The sequence below is a fragment of the Mesocricetus auratus genome, unplaced genomic scaffold (assembly GCF_017639785.1).
Source record: "Mesocricetus auratus isolate SY011 unplaced genomic scaffold, BCM_Maur_2.0 Super-Scaffold_100676, whole genome shotgun sequence".
NCBI lineage: Eukaryota > Metazoa > Chordata > Mammalia > Rodentia > Cricetidae > Mesocricetus > Mesocricetus auratus.
In genome coordinates, this window is record NW_024429266.1 from 183,019,467 (window position 1) to 183,039,624 (window position 20,158).

At 47.9% G+C, this 20,158-nt stretch overlaps 1 protein-coding gene across 1 annotated transcript; it reads left to right on the top strand.

Annotated features, from left to right (window-relative positions):
• Window positions 1-120: 120 nt before the first annotated feature.
• On the top strand, window positions 121-10,593 carry C1r (complement C1r). The gene is given in 12 exon segments (XM_021224708.2): window positions 121-285; window positions 945-1,173; window positions 3,100-3,292; window positions 3,634-3,780; window positions 3,879-4,075; window positions 4,378-4,525; window positions 4,729-4,850; window positions 6,344-6,422; window positions 6,737-6,892; window positions 8,903-8,977; window positions 9,692-9,801; window positions 9,803-10,593. Coding segments are annotated over 12 exon segments (2,118 nt in total). The 5' UTR covers window positions 121-283; the 3' UTR covers window positions 10,463-10,593.
• Window positions 10,594-20,158: the final 9,565 nt, after the last annotated feature.

A 20,158-nucleotide genomic window follows, 5' to 3' on the forward strand; every position in this document is an offset into this window, starting at 1 on the left:
TTTCCGGCCCCTAAAAATTCAGATCCCATTTCCTCCGCCCTTCCCCATATAGGCCACCAGGTGGCACCAGCAACAGGGATTTCAAAACCAAAACTAAACTCAGAAATTTTTTGTTTATGCAAATAGTTCATTCCCTACAACATTCCTCCGGGAATGGTCACCCCTCCACTCCACAGTCCTTCCCTCCCCCTTCCCTCCTCTGCATGCCCAATCCCTATCTCAACTTACAGTGCCTGAAGACTGTCAGGAGAGCTGAGGACCCAAAGCAAAGTGGCCTAGAGATATGTGAGTAAGGCTGATGGGCACCAGGGGAGGAGGGAGGAGCTGGGATTGGGGGCAAGCATGTCCCCACATCATTAAAAAAAGAAGAAAATGGCAGCACACAACTCTCTCCTTCCCGTATTCCCATCTGCTGTGCACACTCACACACAGGGACACACCGCCCTCCTCAGCACCCCTCCCAGCGACCAGACCCTTAGACATGAGCTGCGAAGGCCTCTCTTTCCTTGGCTCTGGGCTCATAGCGGGGCAACAGCGAGGGGAAGAACCCTCTGAGTGAAGAGAGAATCCCCTGTGTGTGTTTCCCAGACTCCGTGAAGGGTTCCTCCCAGACGCCTTTGTTGAAGCGTTAGGAACCCTTGCAGAGATATCTTCACCCTCAGTGAGCTGGTCCCAAGCCAGTCCTATTCCAGGAAGAAAATGAGATGAAAGAGGAGGGCAGAGGAGGCAGCTTAGGGTGGGGGAACATGATGGGAGCATGGTGACCCCTGGACTGGACAGTGACCTGGAGAGACACCGAGGCCGCCGCTGCCCTGTTCAGGACCCCTACGCAGTCTAAATGGGCAGAGAGGAGGGATGGGCAGTTCAGCCACCCCACCCCTGGCTCACAATGGCAAGGGTGCTGCGCCCTCCGGCCTCACAAACACCCCCCCTCTCCTTAACAGGCAACTCTTCGCCCTCCTTCTGGTGACCCTGCTCTGCAGGGTGGGGGGCTCCATCTACATCCCTCAGAAGCTCTATGGAGAGGTGACCTCCCCTCTGTATCCCAAGCCTTACCCCAGTGACATTGAGACAACCATGGTGATCATGGTTCCCAGGGGGTACAGGGTGAAGCTCGTCTTCTGGCATTTTGACGTGGAGCCCTCTGAAGGCTGTTTCTATGACTATGTCAAGGTAGGAGCCAGGTGGGAAGCAAGGGAGAGAAGGCTGGACCACGAGAGAAGCTGCAAGTCTGTGCTCTAAACACCCTGGACGATACGCCTGCGCCCCGTCGCTGTGCAGCTCTGTAGAAATGCTGGCCTTGGGCCTCTTGTGCCGTAGATGGGGCCCTCTGAGTTTTGAGGCCCTTGGTGAGAATCATAGAGGGAAGGAGGGTTTTTGTTTTGTTTTGTTTCCAGGAGATCTCACTATGGATAGGAGTCAGGAGATGGTTAACTGTAAGACGCTGGAAAATAGCTGTGCCTCAGTTTCCCTGTATGGCTACCTACCTCATCAGTAATATGAAGAAATTAAACATGCAGCAGGTGGCACACGACCTTCCAGGAGAACAAAGATCTTGGTCCCCTCTGCTCTGTACGCCTCAAAGGGTTTCTTTCTCGGCCTCATCTTTCTGTGTCCAGAAAAAATAAAGGGCGGGAATTAAGCAGAGCCTGCGCCCTGCCGCACTGTCATTCTCAGGCATCAGCTCGGAGGCTGAGAGAAGATCGTGAAGACTGCACATCTTTCCAACAAAGAGGATGAAAAGTCCTCAGTGGGGGGGGGGCGGCATCTGGTGAAGTTAGTGGGAAGATGTCTTCAGCTTTTGAGAGACTCAGGAGTCTGAGAAGAAAAGCAGTCGAGATGCCAGGCAATGCCGGCCAGTGCCAAGGCTGCCGGCCACCAAGCGTACTATCGTGTTCAGTTGGGTCTATCAGGAGGCAGGGCTGAGTGTGGTTTTCAAACGATGAAATGGAAAGCAAAACAAAAACCTAGGCGCGGTAGCGTACTCCTGTGATCCCAATACTAGGGAGACTTGGAATGTTTCAGACCATCCTGGGCTACATAGCAAGTTCAAGGCTAGCCACTCTCCCAAAAACACCAAGGAGGAAAGGAAAGTGAGAGGGGGGGTGGAGAGAAAGAAGAGGAGCAGGACAGTGACAGAGACCAAAGATGGCCAGCCCAAGCTCTAGGGATGAAGGAGTAATAAAGGCACCCAGAGACAAGGATTCCTGGGAGAGGAGGGTACAGGAAGCGGTGGGAATGAGTGAGATCGGAGCCTTGGGGTGGGGGCAGAAAGCGGGATAGGTGACCAAGCAGAGGATAGCAGGTGAAGAGTCAGTCAGCAGTCGGGGCAGGAAGGCAGAAGAACTGCAAGTCAGTCACAGTCTAGGGCTGGCAAGATGGCTCAGTGGGTAGAGGCACCAGCCTCAAGTGTGACAACCCTGAGTTCAGTCCCAAGGATGCACATGAAGGAGGGAAAGAACTGACTCCAGACGCAGGCCTCTGTGCTCCACATGTATCACACACGCATGCACACACGCACACTCACGCATACACACTCACACACATGCATGCACACACGCATGCACACACGCATATACACTCACACGTGCATGCACACACGCATGCACACACTCACGCATACACACTCACACGCGCATGCACACTCACACGCGCATGCACACACGCATGTGCACCCGCACACACTCACGCATACACACTCACACACGCATACACAAGCGCACACATGCATGCACACACGCACGTGTGCGCACACTTGCAGGCATGTACACACATGCACGTGCGCACACACATGCGCACACACTCACAGGCATGCATACACACATGCATGGGTGTGCACACACACATGTTTGCACAAAGAGATTAATAAATATCAAGGCCAGCCTAGGCTACACAGTAAGCTCCTACTCAAAAAAAAAATTAGTGCATGGCTGGGATGGACAGGGAAGCATCACGTAGAGACGTCCGTAGCATCCAGATCTGACAGATAGTAGCATTAGATCATGATTCAGTCGGGGGCAAGAGAGAGCGGGCCTTCACTGGCCTGCCACATGGGACCAGGCTCCTCAGCAGGGCTCTCTCCTGTCCTTCCTCCAACAGATTTCTGCTGATAAGCAAACTCTGGGGCGGTTCTGTGGGCAGCTGGGCTCTCCCATGGGCAACCCCCCGGGAGAGAAGGAATTCACGTCCCAGGGGAACAAGATGCTGTTGACCTTCCACACAGACTTCTCCAACGAAGAGAATGGGACCATCATGTTCTACAAAGGCTTCAAGGCCTACTACCAGGCTGTGGGTGAGTGGTCCCTGCGGCCAACCCTCTTTCTGGCCTCAGTCACAGGAGTGGGTAGGGGACAAGCTTGCACCCAAAGATGCCAAATAAGGCTCTCCTTATTTCTCTCAGCAAGATGGGGACTGACAACCTGGGATCTGCTGACACCCAGCAGTTCCCAGAGAGCGCTAGGGAGGTGTGGAGGCCAGAAGTGGACATTGTCTCCTGGTTTCTGGCATGTGACTCTTTGAGAAAGAGCCACACAGCAGTCTCTGGAAAGAGGCCCCCATGTCATGCACAACAATAGTTGTGTCTGGCCCCAGAAGTCTCTGGGTAGGAACTTAACCCTTCCTCTGTCCTTCCAGACCTTGACGAATGCGCGCCCCAGTCCAACTTAGTGGAAGGTGACTACCAGCCCCGGTGCCAACACCTGTGTCACAACTATGTTGGAGGCTACTTCTGTTCCTGCCATCCGGGCTATGAGCTTCAGAAAAACGGACAGTCCTGTCAGGGTGAGGCAGAGTGGGCGTGAGGGGGTGGCAAGGACTGAGCAGGGACTTGCTGGGCCAGCCTGAGAGCCCTAATGACCTGCCTGGTTCGTCTCCCATAGCTGAGTGTAGCAGCGGGCTGTACACAGAGCCCTCGGGGTATATCTCTAGCCTCGAATACCCTCAGCCCTACCCACCAGACCTTCGCTGCAACTACAGCATCCGGGTGGAGCGGGGCCTCACTCTGCACCTCAAGTTCCTGGACCCCTTTGAAATTGACGACCACCAGCAAGTGCACTGTCCCTATGACCAGCTCCAGGTACAGCCATGCTCTACACTCTCCTTCCCGTATCCACATGGCTCTCCGGGTCCCTGCTTCTTCCTGGGCTCTCTGAGCGAATGGGACAGGGCCACACATTGCTGGCCAGCATCACAGCCCCCACACAACAGTCAGTGGGTCCTGGGGGGCGGGGTGTCCTCATCTACCCTGCAGCTGAAAACATACACCAGGTAGGATTCCATCTCTACCACCACTATTGGCCATGAGGCTGATACCCAAGAGGCCATGGGTAAAAATGTACCCTCTGGAGATATAACATCAGTTCCCGTTCTTCCCACCAGATCTATGCTAATGGGAAGACCCTGGGTGAATTCTGTGGCAATCAAAAGCCTCCAGACCTTGACACCAGCAGCAACGCAGTGGATCTGGTGTTCTTCACGGATGAGTCTGGGGACAGTCGAGGCTGGAAGCTGCACTACACCACTGAAAGTAAGAGGTTCAGGGTGGAGTGTGGCTTACTGGTAAAACTCATGTTCAGCATGCATGAGACCTTGGGTTCAATCTCCAGCCCCCCCAAACTAAAACAAGCTATCTTGTTGGCGCCTCCCTTGCCTGCCAATTATGAGGGAAGCTCGGGGAGAAGGAATGACAAATGGCTCTGATGTGAACACTCCGTCTGGCCTCGCCCACAGTCATCAAGTGCCCCCAACCCAAGGCCCTAGATGAGTTCACCATCATCCAGGAACCACAGCCTCAGTACCAGTTCCGTGATTACTTCATCGTCACCTGCAAGCAAGGCTACCAGCTCGTGGAGGTAAGAGGCTGGGGCTGGCAGGACAGAGGCTCCCGGTGCCCCAGGGAGAGCTGAGATAGTCTGGTGGGCAGTACCGTAGACTCAAAGCGGGCTGTTGAGGGCAGAGCTGCAAGCACCCGTCTGCCTATTGTCCAATCTGACTACACAGAAAAGGGGCTGAGGTTCAAGGCCAGCCTGGGTGACTCAATGAGAGCTTGTCTGAAAGTCAAACGTGAAAAAGAGGGCCGGGGACACAGCTCAACAGTAGAGTGTCTGTCTACGTGCAGGCGGCCCTAGTTCAATGCCTGGTACCGTGGAGAAGAGAAGACTCAACTTTGTCTGCACGCTGGAAACACTCGGAGGGTTCTTAAGAAACCGATGTCCAGGTTCCCTGCTTCCATCAGGCTGGAGGGCAACCTGAGCACTATTTAAAATTACCCCCTGGGGTCTGAATGCATTACAGGACCACCTTCATTACTCACTGTAGGAACAAGAACTCAAAAGTCAGGGTGGACTCCAACATCACACAGTGGCTGCTGTATGGAAGGGACGAGTACCCAACCCTCTGGGGCTCTCTGATACGCATCGGTAGTCTCGTCACAGCCCACTGCCCTGGCCCAGCTTTGCAGACTGACGAAGAAGTGTGGTTAAGTAGGTGGGGGGGAGGACAGTTGGCTGGTTGTTGGTGACAGTCAGTCTCACTAGTAGATTGGCTAGATTCAAACTCCTTATCCTCCTGCCTCCCCTTCCTGAGTCCTGGGATTACAAGTGTTTGCCCTGAGGCCCCTTCTTGCTCTTAACAAGTTACTCATAGCCAGGTGTGGCAGTGACACACCTGTTACATGCACTCAGGGGGCTAAAGCAGGAAAGCCGTGAGTTTGAGGCCAGCCTGGGCTGTGCAGCTAGTTCCAGGCCAGCCTAGGCTGTTGTATACCAAGGCCCTGTCTCAAAAGAATCATATTTTCCAATATTATCAAGAGAAAGCTGCCTTGGGGCCTTGTGCCAGATGTCCACTCACCTGCTACATCATCGTGCTGAACACCTATGAAGGCGGCCAGGTAGCACTAGTATTTGAGGGAAAGCCCTTGACTTTCAGAAAACTGCAGGCTAGGAGAGAATGTGGTACAGACATTGACTGGGAGGGCATTTCAGGGCCAGAGAGGGAAAGGCCGGGGTGTGCTCCAGAAAATGGTCTTTGTTGTGATTCAAAGCTCAATCCGACTTCTTTGCTATTTATTACAGGTTGGGGGTGGAGGGTCTAGCGGAAACAGACAAGAGCCTAAAAGAAGGTTATTGAGTCCAGCAGTTATCCTTGCTGTGTGGCTCTGCTCTGGACTCAGCACCCCATCTGCAGCCCTGGCCCGAGAGCACTAGCTGGGAAGGAGGGAGGAGCCACATCTCTCAGTGCCTGCGGTCCAAGAGCTGGACACCACACCTGTCACCACATTCCCTCCGCTCCATGGGCAGCATGGAAGCGGGGAGCTGTGTGCTGACGCTAATTTCCACTCTGACAGGGAAACCAGGCACTGCTCTCCTTCACAGCTGTTTGCCAGGATGATGGCACATGGCATCGTGCCATGCCCAGGTGCAAGAGTAAGTCACAAACTAGATGTGTCTGCCCCTAAGGACCTGCCATCCCTCAGTCTTGAGACTCGAGCTGGGCGGGAGAGAGAATCCAGACTTTCCTGTAGGGTCCTGACTCTCGGCTTGCCCTTTGAAGTTTACGGCCCACCTCAGAAAGCTAAGTGCTCATCTCAGGCCTGATGGGCTCTGACAGAACTGAACGTCCCTCCATCCATTGCACGCTTCCCCCCTACTGACCGCACTTCTCTGAGGCAGCTCACATTGCCACCAAAGTCTCCACGCAGGTGGTCTCCACTCCCTTACAACCTTGTGTTCTCTCTAAGTCAAGGACTGTGGGCAGCCCCGAAGCCTGTCTAATGGGGACTTCCACTACATCACCACAAAAGGTGTGAACACCTATGAAGCCAAGATCCAATATCACTGCCATGAACCATATTACAAGATGAAGACCAGAGCTGGCAGTATCGAGTCTGTGCAAGGTAGGAACTGATGCCCCTCTCAGTCCTCAGTGTCCTTTACAGCTTCGGGAGAGTCCTGGGTGCTGGCTGGAGGACCCTAAATTACAATGCCAAAAAAGTCTAATAGATTTGAAGAAATGAACACTCAAGCTGATGGAAAACAAAGATTGTAATAAGCCATCAGCTCCCTCTCACCACCACAACGATTACCAATACTACCTCTACCAGTAACAATGCCATCATCCACCAATAGCACCACCACCAGCAGAATCACCACCATAGCCACCATCGACACACCACCAATACCAACCTCACCATTGTCACTTCCATCATACCAACGCCAGCACCACCAACACCATAGGCAACACCACCATCACCACCACTATTATCACCAATCACTGCAATCACTATTATCATCACCACATCAACAGTCTCCACCATATCTTTCATTAGCAATACCAATAAGGTCACTGCCACCAACTCTACCATTAATAACAACACTACACCAGCAAGACAGCCATCACCATCACCACCACCACACTTACAGTGCAACGCACTCTCTAGTCTCCCTCTCTTGGGCTGTCGTGTTGTGTCGTATTTACGTTTACTTACTGCTTCTAAACTCATCTGTGTGTTGATGGGTTTATTGTAGTCATAGAGATTGAACCTGGGGCATCTCTTATGCACTCTTACCATTGAGCTATAGTCCCAGCCTGCCCTATTGGTTAATATGCTCTCTTCCCCCTTCTCAAGGATGATTTTAAACACCTAATTTTCCTCCTTTTATATCCCAAGAGCTAGGATTACAGGTATATGCCACCACACCTAACAAAAATTTCTCTTTAAAAAATCCAAGATGAGGATATTGCTCAGGGGTAATGCACTTGCCTACCATGTGAGAGTCCCTGAGCTACATCTTCAAAACTGGAAAGAAGGAAGGAAGAAAGGGAGGGAGGGAAGGAGGGAGGAAGGGAGGGAGGAAGGAAGGAAGGAAGGAAGGAAGGAAGGAAGGAAGGAGTAAAGGAAGTTTCTGTCCTGCCCAGTCCTACAGCAGTTTAGTCCCAAGTAAACACACAGAGGCTTATATTAATTATATACTGTTTAGCGATGGCTTAGGCTTCATATTTGGCTAGCTCTTTCTTAATTATTAACCCATTTCTATTAATCCGTGTATCTCCACATGGTCTTGGCTTACTGGTCACGCCTGGACCTCTTGTTTCCTCAGAAGCTACGTGGCATCTCCTGACTCTGCCTACTACCTTTTCTCTATCCCTGTTTGGATTTTCCAACTGGCCAAATCCTGCCTGTCCATTGACCAAAACAGCTTTATTCATCAACCAATAGGAAAAACATGTATTCACAGCATACAGAAAGGCATTCCCCATCAGGAAGGAAGGAAGGGGGGGGCTTAATCTCAGTTTCCTCATTTTAACATGAAGATAATACATACTTGAAAGTGTCACTGTGTTAAAATGGGATAATGCAGATAGAATACTAGTAACAAACACGGCAGAGTACCAGCAATCAGAAAATGTAGCTACGGCTGGGTGTGCGCTGCGCCCCTGGAACGCTGGCACTGGGTGACTGTGGCAGAAGAATGGAGAGTTCAAGGCCAGCTTGAGTTCATAGCAAATTCAAGGCCAGCCTGCGCTAAACAATGAACCCTGAAGAGAGAGATACAGGAAGACATGGCATTATTGTCTATAATCCTGCTTCCCAGAGGCTACACTGTAAGCTTTGGCTAGCTTCCTTCCAGTATGTGGGTCAACTTTCACAAATGGGTGTCACCCCAGATACATATAGTTAAGTATTCTGACTTCTTTTTTCACTCTACAATACGACAAAAATGTGTGTGTGGAGTCTGTTAACAAGTTTATACGTCCACACAGATTTGAACCAGTTAACGTTGATCCATGCTGTGGTGTCTCTTTTCTCCACTCCCTGTGTAACACCCTCAGTGTTCAATGACCTCTGCTGCCTGCTTTCTAGGCCGTCACCTCCAGCCTTGATTCTAACTCCTTCTATCTGCAGGGATATATACCTGCACAGCCCAGGGCATTTGGAAGAATGAAGAGGAAGGGGAGAAGATGCCCCGGTGTCTGCCAGGTGTGGCTTGCAGTGTTGGTGGGGCCTTAGGAGAAGCGTGGTACACAGAAGGGAAGTCAAGTGAGGTCATGCCGTAGCTCAAAGTGAAAACCCGGTGAGGAGGAGAATGAGGGTCCCAGGAGACAGGCAGAAAATCTAAATCAGTCTGGATGGTCTAGTGCTCAACAGACAAGGAATCGGAGGGTAAAGTCAGAGAAATTCCGGGAAGGAATAAATAAGAACCAGGGGAATTATCCAAGAATGGACTATAGGAGGGACTATGGAACAGGAAGAGAGACGGAGGGAGGGAGGGAGGGAGGGAGGGAGGGAGGGAGGTAAGGAGGGAGGGAGGGAGGGAGAGGGGGAGGGAGGGAGAGAGAGAGTCAAGAGTAGCAAAGAGGGGCTGGAGAGATGGCTCAGAGGTTAAGAGCACTGACTGCTCTTCCAGAGGTCCTGAGTTCAATTCCCAGAAACCACATGGTGGCTCACAACCATCCATGATGAGATCTGGTGCCCTCTTCTGGTGTGCAGACATACATGGAGGCAGAATGTTGTATTCATAATAAATAAATAAATCTAAAAAACTCACTATGTAGAAAATAAAATTAAATTTTAAAAAAAAGGAGTAACAAAGAGAGTGAAACTGAACCAAAGAAAGAAGAAGGGAGGGCGGGACCTGGGAGGGCGGGACCTGGGACTGACAGGTCCTCATCCCTGTCTCCTGTCTCTCTTCAGTGTGTGGGAAGCCTGTCAACCCTGTGACACAGAAGCAGCGTATCATCGGAGGGCAGGAAGCCAAACCGGGCAACTTCCCCTGGCAGGCATTCACCAACATCCATGGGCGAGGGGGGCGGGGCCCTGCTGGGAGACCGCTGGGTCCTCACTGCGGCCCACACCATCCTCCCCAAGGAACAGGACAAACAAAGCAACGCCAGTAAAGATGTTTTCCTGGGTCACATAAATGTGGAAGAGATTAAAAAATTGGGACATCACCCAGTCCGCAGGGTCATCATCCATCCTGACTACCGCCAAGACGAACCTAACAGTTTTGAAGGAGACATAGCCCTGCTGGAACTGGAAAACAGGGTCACGCTGGGTCCCGACCTCCTCCCTATCTGTCTCCCTGACAATGAGACCTTCTATGACAAAGGCCTCATGGGTTACGTCAGTGGCTTTGGGATAACAGAAGATAAAATTGCTTTTAACCTCAGGTTTGTGCGCCTGCCTGTAGCTGATCGAGAGGCATGCCAGAGATGGCTCCACACTAAAAAGAGCACTGACGTCTTTTCTCAGAATATGTTCTGTTCTGGGGACCCAACTCAAAGGCACGATGCCTGCCAGGGGGACAGTGGAAGTGTGTTCGCAGTCAGGGATCGAGACCGTAAAATCTGGATTGCCACAGGCATTGTGTCCTGGGGCATTGAGTGTGGGGAGGGATACGGCTTTTACACCAAGTTACTCAATTATGTTGACTGGATCAAGAAAGAGATGGGAGAGGAGGACTGACCCCGGGGTGCACTAGGTCAGAATCCAGTGTGTAGTATACAAAACAAATTATCTAACCGATTGTTGATAACCACTATGATTCCATAGTAAAATCACAGTACATAGAATAAACTCTCTTTTCTATAATCCCATCAACATTCTGGTGTTTTGTTTTCAACATAGTTTGACTATGTAGCCCAGGCTAGCCTAAAATTTGCAATCCTAGTGTGGGGCTGGAAAGACGGACTGTTTTGCAGACAACATAGTTTGATTTCCAGCACCCATGTCACACGGCTCACAACTGCCTGGAACTCCGGCTCCACGGTGACCCAAGGTCTTCGGCCTCTTCCGACACCTGCACACGCCACACACACATACATAGTAAGTACTATGCGTATACTGTGTTTTGTCTTCATTGTATGATGTGAAGACAGTCCTGGTTTTTCTTGTGCATGCTTGTAAATTAGAAGCTTCTTAAACACATCACCTTCTTCTCGATACATTTTCCTCGAGGGAGGAAGAGTGTGAACTTGTGTCTCCAAGTTGAGTCACTAATCATCTGAGACAAGTTCTTACTCTATTGTCCAGGCTGGTCTCAAATTCGGAGGCCCAGCAGTTCTCCATCCCCAGCGTCCGAGAGCTGAGGCTACAGCTGTGCGGCACCATGCATGATTTACTAGAAATAAACAGTGTTCTTTCTTTTAAGTTTTTATCTTTATTTATTATGTGCGGGTGTTTTGGCTATGTGCCACATTCGTGCAGAGGGCCCTTGATCCCTTGAGGCTAGAGTTACATGTGATGGTGAGCTGCGGTGTGGGTGCTGGAACCAACCAGCAGCCAGTGCTCGTAACCACGGGCCATCTCTCCAGCCCAACCTTTCCCTTCTTATGGCCATTGTTTCATGCATTTTGTTACAATAATGAGAAGCTGACTAATGTGCTTACTCACTGGAATAAGAAAATAGGTTCCTCTGACTAAAGAAAATTGATGAGTCACTGGGTGTGGTTCATGTCTGTAAGGCCGGCATTCAAGAAGTAGAGGCAGCAACAGGTTTTCTGTAACTCGATAATAATAGGGTTCTCTGAAGATGCAGCCGGATCAAGCCGAACTGAAAAAGTGAAAGCAGGTTTGTTTGAGCAAAGCTACTCCAGGGCAAGCCCCTCAGCCCCAGAGATTGGGGCCGGAGAAGTCACAGGACCGAACTAAAGCAGGGAGCTTACATACCCTGTAGGCGAGGGGTGATGATGTGTGCTCTGCAATCTGGGTTTGTGCCCAAGTATGTTGGAGAGCTGGCCACTTTGGGCAGGGTCTGGGGCTACCGGAAACTTAGGGGAGGAGCCGCTGCAGCCACCAAAAGAGGCAGAACTGGGTTTTTGGTGCCTTTTCGTTGTTGTTGTTGGAGGTTCTCTGAGAGAGCTGGGTTTAGAGAGAGGGGTGGGGCTTTCTGCATCCAGCGGGAGTGAGCTGCTGGACCCAGTTAGGGTCCATGAGAAGGCCTGTGAAAACCACCAGTCACATGTGCAATCAGCAAGAGTATTTATTAACATTAACATGTCGGGGTCCAGACATCTGACAAAGTGGCAAATGGAGACCCCAGAGAAGCTCACAAGCTCCTTTTAAGCAGGGTTAGGGGAATTCCAGGGAAGAGAGATTAGTCTGGGAACTGATTAGTGGGGTTAAGCAAAAAGTTCATAGGATTGGTAGGTGATCCAATTGGTTAGGGACTTTTCAGGGACAGAGTAGAGAACGCTATCTTAAGCTAGCAGACAGCTGTGTGGCCTGCTGATTGGTTGTCCCTGAGTTGTGGTTCTGAGAATGGCTTGCTCAGCTCCAGTCACCTCCAGCAAAGTGAAACTAAGTCCTGGTCCCCGGTGGGGGCTGTTAGAAACCTGTCATGGCTCTGGTCTGGCTCCCTGCCCTCTCAAACAGGTGGGAGGAGCACAAATCCAAGGTTATTCTTGGCTGCATAGCTAGTTTGAGACCAGGTAAGCCACATAAAACCTGTTTCAAGAAAGGGGGGAAGAAAAGGAAAAGGAAAAGTTCTAAAGGGAGGCTCTTTAAAATTCAGGAAGTAAGCAACTCAAAAGTCTCAGGAAGTCCCTGAAATTGGCCAGCGGAACCAGCCTTCTCCTTTCTCCTCCCCCCTCCACCCCCCTTATACAAGCAATGGGGACAACGGAGGCCACTCAGACGAGCCAAGCTGCCTGAAGAGGCTCAGATGAGCAGAGTTGCCTGCAAGTCCTGCAGTGATTTCCAGGGCTCTGTCTTTCATGGGCTGTCACTCGTGCTGAGGTAAACTTTCAACAGTGTGGTTGCTTTTCAGTCATTCCTTTTCCTGTAAGCAACCCCAGGCCCATGCTCCTATAAGTAACCCCACTAAACAGCTCATTAGTTCACAATTAAACTTGGAGGATACCCTGACTTTTGTCTATCATTAATTCCCTATCTAGGGAGAGTAAATGTTAGTATCACACAAGTTCCTTCCTTCCTAAATGTCTCCCCACTTAGAAAGACCCCAAGCCCATACCTAAGAACAAACAGTACAAAGAGATGGTTCAGGGGTAAAGAGCTCTCTTGTTGCTCTTGCAGAGGACCTGAGCTCAGTTCTCAGCACCCAAGTGGTGGCTCACAACCACCTGTAACTCCAGTTCCTCCGGTTCTAGAGGATCTGATACCCTCTTCTGGCCTCTGCAGGCACCAGGCAGGCATGTGATACACAGACAACATTTAAACACTCATACACATAAAACAAAAGTGAATACATCTTTTTCAAAAGTTAATTTTAAAAAGGACAGTATACCGGTGGCTTGGACTAACTTTGCCTTTTCTTTTTACATTTATTTAGTGTGTGTGTGTATATGTGTGTGTGTGTGTGTGTGTATGTGTGTGTGTGTTCATTCACCATGGCACATGTGCAGAAGTCAAAGCACAACTTGCAGGACTTAGCTCCTTCCACTGTGTGGCTTCCAGGATTTGAACTCTGGTCCTCAGGCTTGGCAGCAGGCTCTTTTTACCACTAACCTATCTTGCTGAACCCAAATTTGTTCCATTTTACCTTCTTGTTTTGTAAACAGAATAAATTACTTAATTTATTTCATAATAAGGGAGTAATTTTAAGTCATTTTAAAAGCTTTTTAGGAGCTGAGCAGTGGTGGTGCACACCTCTAATCCCAGCACTTGGGAAGCAGAGGCAGGTGGATCTCTGTGAGTTCAAGGCCAGACTGGCCTACAAACTGAGCTCCAAGATGGCCAAAGCTACAAGAAGAAACAAACGTTTTAATTGTTGTTACATGTGTATGGTGGTTTTGCCTTCATGTGTGTCTGTGTACCGTGTGTGCTTGGTGTGTACCATGTGACCAAGTTGGCCAGAAGAGACCATTAGATGCCCTGGGACTGGGCTTACAAGTGGTTGTCAGCTGCCGTATGGGTGCTAGGAATCAAACCCAGTCTTCTGCAAGAGCAGCCAGCACTCTAACCACTGAGACACTTCTTCAGCCCCTAAGCCGTCTTTTTAAAAATTGCGTCTTTGTGTTCTTCGTTGGTTGGTGTCGTTTGGTTTTTTTTCAGACACGGTCTCACTATGCAGCCTTGGTTGTCCTGGCACTCATGATGTAGACCAGGAACTCACTGTGGAGATTCTTCTGCCTCTGCTTCCCAAGTGCTGGGATTAAAGGAGCCGGGAGCTGTTTCCATGCTCTTGAGCTGATGGACACTGACAGGGCCTCGTGCTGCCTGATCTCCTTACCACGCTGCCTAGGAGCCCCTTTCTGTTGGCTATGGAGTTGCAGAAGGGAGAAGTGCACTGCTTTCCTTTGTTATTTCATGTATATGTAGGCGTGTATTGGGGAGAAGCACCATGGCACAGGTGTGGCAGACTCTTGGAGTTTCTATTGCTGTGAAGAGACACCATGACCACAGCAACTCCTATAAGGAAAACATTTCATTGGGGTTGCTCACTTACAGTTTCAGAGGTTCAGTCCATTATCATCATGGCAGGGAGCATGGCGGCTTGCAGGCAGACATGGAACTGGCTACATCTTTATCAGAAGGTAACAGGAAGTGCGTTCGAACACTGGGCTATATAGCGATATCCTGTAACAGTGACCAAACATTTTGCGCGTGGTTACAGGTGTGGAGAGACTGGTTAAAAGGAAAGGTTCAGGACTTAGGAGGCCCTTTGGTTCCCAGAGAGCATCAGGGTGGCAGGGTTTGCATCCTTGGAGAGGGAGCGCCGTGACAGTCACTTGTTTTCTGTGTGAGTTTTTTTCCCCAAATAAATTCCACTTCATTTATACTGGGTCTGGTGAATCCTGATTTCCATGCCTTCACAGGGCAGTGTCCTAACCATAGGAAACCGCAGGTGGAGTTTTTCTGTCCCACCAGCCTGCTCCCCAAGTAACCACACAGAGACTAAGTATGAATACTCAGTGATGGCTTAGGCTTGTCTCCAGTCAGCTCTTACTACTACTATTAAATTAACCCATTTTTATTAATCTATTTTCTGCCCCAAGGTCCATTTACTTCATCTATGAACTCCCCATAATGCTTCTCTGAGTCTGGCTGGAAACTCCTCAGACTCTGCCCTTCTTCCCAGTATTCTCTCTGCCCCAAAATCCTGCCTAGCTATCAGCCAGGCAGCTTTTTGTCAACAATGAGAGCAACACAGCTTCACAGTGTACAGAGGATTATTCCACAGCGTTTCTCCCTTTTGTATAAATAAAAAGGAAGGTTTTAGTTTTAGCATAGTACAATTATATACAACAAAACAGTATCAAGTAAGAATTACAGTTACAATATCCAGTTCATTTGCATTTGGCAAATTTTTAGAGAAAATGCTCTATTATTTATCTTTGTGAGTCTAAAGTTTTATACCTAATTTACCTTTTATCATGACTAAGGAAAACTTTAAGTCTAATTATTTAGTCTTAACTCCATCAAAGACCCCAGCACGGTGCAATGTTACCTAACACCAGGGACATCTGGCTGCCTGGACAGTCACCCTGGGTTCTTCTGTAACTTTGGGGCATCCATCTTTGGCCTACAGGCTGAGTAGATCTGACAGACATTTCTAAGAATCAGGGAATTTTGAAGGAATATTCTACCTTGTCTTAACAAAGTTTGGCAGTCGCTTCTTTTGCATCCTTTTGGTTCAGTTTGGACAGTATACTATCAGCAATTGAGCAGTTTCTTCGCCAAGTTGGCTAGCTTTTGCCTCCATAAAGAAAACAACTCCATTCGGAGTTTCTTTGATGCCCATCATCCTCTTTTGAAGCAAATTGGTGCTGTCAGGAGCAGATGTGTCTCACTGTCAAGAAAAGCCTTATTAGGTTTATTAAACATATTAAATGCCATATTCTGTAGGTCTTTGAAGTGTTTGAAGACCACCTATCTATGTAAACATATCTATGAATGACCTTGAAAACATACCTAACATGGCAATAAGCTTGACTATTATAACAAGTTTGACTATCATAAATGACTGGAACTCGCTTGGTAGTCCAAGCTGGTCTCGAACTCACAGAGATCCACCTGCCTCTGCCTCCCAAGTGCTAGGATTAAAGGCCTGCGCCACCAACGCCCGGCATACATTACATTTTTAATGAGTTGCATAAATACAATACCCCAAACAAGAGTAGAAACATATGTACAGTATAACAAAATTAACTTTTAATTTGTTTAAATAAACCAAAATCTATATCAATATAAAATATTTTGATATTAGTAGTTTTGGTTTTGGTTTTGGTTTGGTTTAGTTTTTCTTTTTCTGTTTGTTTGTTTGTTTGTTTGTTTTTTGTTTTTCGAGACAGGGTTTCTCTGTATTGTTTTGGAGGCTGTCCTGGAACTCACTCTGTAGACCAGGCTGGTCTCGAACTCACAGAGATCCACTTGCCTCTGCCTCCTGAGTGCTGGAATTAAAGGCATGTGCCACCAATGACCAGCTTGATATTAGTAGTTTTTTTAATTAAAGCATATTCAATAATATATCCTTTTATCTCATCACTTCTACATTATATATCCTTTTTTTCTTTCAAAAAGAGATCTTTGGATTTAACTCTTTTATTTAGCTTTTCATTTTACTATAACCATTAACAACTTGTAACCAACCCCCCCTTTAAACAATAACAAACATCCATAACCCATCTTTTGGGATTCTGACTGCTGATTTCTTTTTTCTAGATTGCTTCCTGTTGTTTGGGAGCACTGACATCTTTGGGGGAACTTGAGAAAGTCAGGATAATGATTAAGTCTTGGCTAGAGGAGTGTGAGGCTGGACCATCTCAGCCAGCAGTCTTGAAGCCGTTTGGGATGCAGAACTCTGAGGAACCTGCAACAGAGGCATATGAGATGCTGGACCACCTAGGCCATTCCTTTCCATTAGTGTCTGGTCTCCTTGGTCTGAAAATGCATAAACCTTTAAAAGTAACATACATGTCTGTATTCATACAAGTATAAACTGTGTTGTACACAAGTTAGCCAAAGACAATTTTTCATTTTATTTTTAAGCAGGTAAAATATACGTTACATGTTTTGCAGTTTTTTTAAAGGTTTGTTTCTTTATGTCTGTAACCAGTCAAACCTAATCATCTTCAACCTTGAACAAATCCACAGCCTTTCATTTTCTGTGGAACAAAAGCATGATCTCTTCCCCAAAGCAACATACCTTTGACTTGGATTTTGAAATTAAGACATTTTAAAAATATATAGGTTGGTTTAATCCAGCAGTTTCCGTAATCCAATGAGTTTTAGCAGCTGTCATTCCTTCACCAGCAATCAGAAAATTCAGACGACAAACTCAGAAACATACAGGATCCAGGCTCGCAGTGTATTTCCCATCTTTATGTAGCTTATTATGTTTTTATTACTTTATTCCTATTTTAAGGACTTTATTATTTTTACACTAGTTTTTCCGTGACTGCCTAGACAATTTTCTTTTCTCTCCCAGACCTATGTACATTTTTAAACACACTGCAACCCATTTAGAGAGGTTTCTTTTTCTGTATAGATTCTGTCTTTACTGCACTATCTGTAATCTTTTCTGTGTGTGAGAGCAAAACTTAAACCCACCATGTGGCTTACTTAGTTCATGGCATGCTGGTGGGCCTCACTCTGGCAGCTCAAGCCCACAGGTAATAGCTGGGCATGTAAGACATGAGGCTAGGAAGCCACGTATGGCTCCGTTTTTTGTGTGTTTGGTAGTTTTTTTTAGGTTTTATAAATGGAAATGCATGGCCTAGTCTCCATATTGGAATGCCATCTGTAGGTGGAATTTTGTGTCCTGCAAGCCATCTCCCCAAATAACCACACAGAGACTTGATATTAATCATAAATGCTCAGCCAGTAGCTTAGGCTTGTTTCCAGCCAGCTCCTACAACTTAATCCTAAACCTCATCTTTATTACTCTATGTGCTGCCCCAAGGATCATTTACCTCATCTATGAACTCCCATGTTGCTTCTTCTAAGTCTGGCTCAAGACTCCTCAGACTCTGTCCTTCTTCTTCCCAGCATGCTCTCTGCCCCAAAATCCTGCCTAGCTATTAGCCAATCAGCTTCTTGTCAACAATCAGAGCAACACATTTTCACAGTGTACAGAAGGACTATTCATTCCCCAGAAGGAAACCTCAAAGCCCACCCACAGCACCACACTTCCTCCAACAAGGCCATACTCACTCCAACAAAATCACACCTCCTACTAATGTCACTCCCTATGAGATTATGGGGCCAATTACATTCAAAGTGCCAAGCGACAGAGAATGATTTATAGAAGTAAATGATCTTCTGCACCCTGGGGATTGAACTCAGGTATTCAGACCATGTGACTATGTGTCTGTCCTCTCCCTGGAAGCCCCTTATTTGGCTTTTATTTTGATGTGGTCTCACTAAGCTTGGGCTGGATTTGAACTTACGTTGTAGCCCAGGCTGACTTTGAACTTGGGATCCTTCGACCCCAGCCTCCTGAGTGGCTGGGGTGATAAGCATACACCACCACTCTTTCCAGCAAGAAGGGAATTCTCTCACAGGTGCCTCAGTTCAGGAGCAAGAGTTAAAAGCCCAAGCTGGAGTTTGTCACTGGGAGCACGTCAACTTCTTCTGTTCACTTGTCAGTCTTAATGCCAGATGTGGTCACACACACACCTGGGAGACTGAGGTAAGAGGACCAGAAGCTCAGTGTCCTTGGCTATATAGGAAGTCAGAGGCCATCATAGACTACATGAGACCCTGTCTCAAAGAAACTGTATCAGAGTTATAGTTCATTGTTTGCTGTTATCTCCAATATCAAAAGAAAGGAAAGGCTCTATCGCAGATCACTCTCCTCAGTTGTTTTTATAGAGCAGAATCCAATGGTTTTTATTTCATTTATATTTTATATGTATGGATGTTTTGTCTGCATACATGACTGTGCCTCATGTGAGTGCCTAGTGCTGGAGGAAATCAGAAGAGATCATCAGATTCCCTGGAACAGGAATTAAAGACAGTTGTGAGCTGCCATGTAGGTGCTGGGAATTGAACCCTGATCCTTGGAAGAGCAGCCAGTGCTCTTAACCTCTGAGACATCTCTCCAGCCCTGTTTATCATGGATTTGTTATTGCTGCTTATTTGTTTGTTTATTGTGTTCTGTTTTACTTTGTGAGACAAAGTCTAGAGTCTAAGCTAGAAATCACTCTGTAGGCCTGCTGGGACACAGGCTCAAAATCCCCCTGCTTCAGCTCCCTAAGTAACAGGGGTTGACAGGCCACCAGGCCCAGCAAGTTGTTTTGCAGTTCTGGTTAACTGGTGATGTGTTTACCCTTGAAAGGAAGTGAACTTATGAACTTTATTTTTCTCTCCACAAGATCAGAGTCCTTTCTTGATAAGCTCCACACTCCTGCTCCCTCTGGCAAACTGTTCCAAAAGCTGCCTCTCACAGCAGACAGGCAGAGCTCTGCCCCCACCCCCAAGTTCTTTTTCTTTTTGGCTTTTTTGTTTGTTTCATTTTCATTTTTGTGGGGCTGGGAATTGGATTCAGAACCTTGTGCATGTTAGGCAAGCACTATAATGCTGAGGCAAACTCAATCCATATTATCATTTTAAATTACATTGTGTGTGTGTGTGTGAGTGTGTGTGAGTGAGTGTGTGTGTGTGTGAGTGAGTGTGTGTGTGAGTGTGTGTGAGTGAGTGTGTGTGTGTGTGTGTGTGTGTGTGTAATTAGCCACACATACGCACACTGTGCCGTCAGGTGAAAGTCAAAGGACAACTTTGTGGGAGTTAGTTCTCTCCTTCCACCATGTGGGTCTTGGGGATCAAACTCAGGTTGTCAGGCTTGGCAAGGGCCTTTACCCTCCTAGCTATCCCACAGACCCTTCTTTTTAATTTTTTATTATTATTATCATTATTTCTATTTTGTTTTGAGACAGGGTCCCATTAGGTAGTTCTGACTGGCCTGGAGTTTACTATGCGGACCAGGCTGGCCTCAAACTCTCAGATATACACCTGCCTCTGCCTCCCCACGTGCTAGGTCATAGGCACACACTACCATATCGAGCCCCCCCATTTATTATTACTTATGTGTGTGTGAGTGTGTGTGTGTGTGTATGAGTGTGTGTGTGTGTGTGTGTGTGTGTGTAAGTGGCCACATATATGCGCACTGTGTGTGGAGGTCAGAGAACAATGTTGAGAAATCAGCTCTTGTTTCCACAGATCTGGGGCTGGAACTCAGAGCTTTCACTCTCCAGCCCTAGA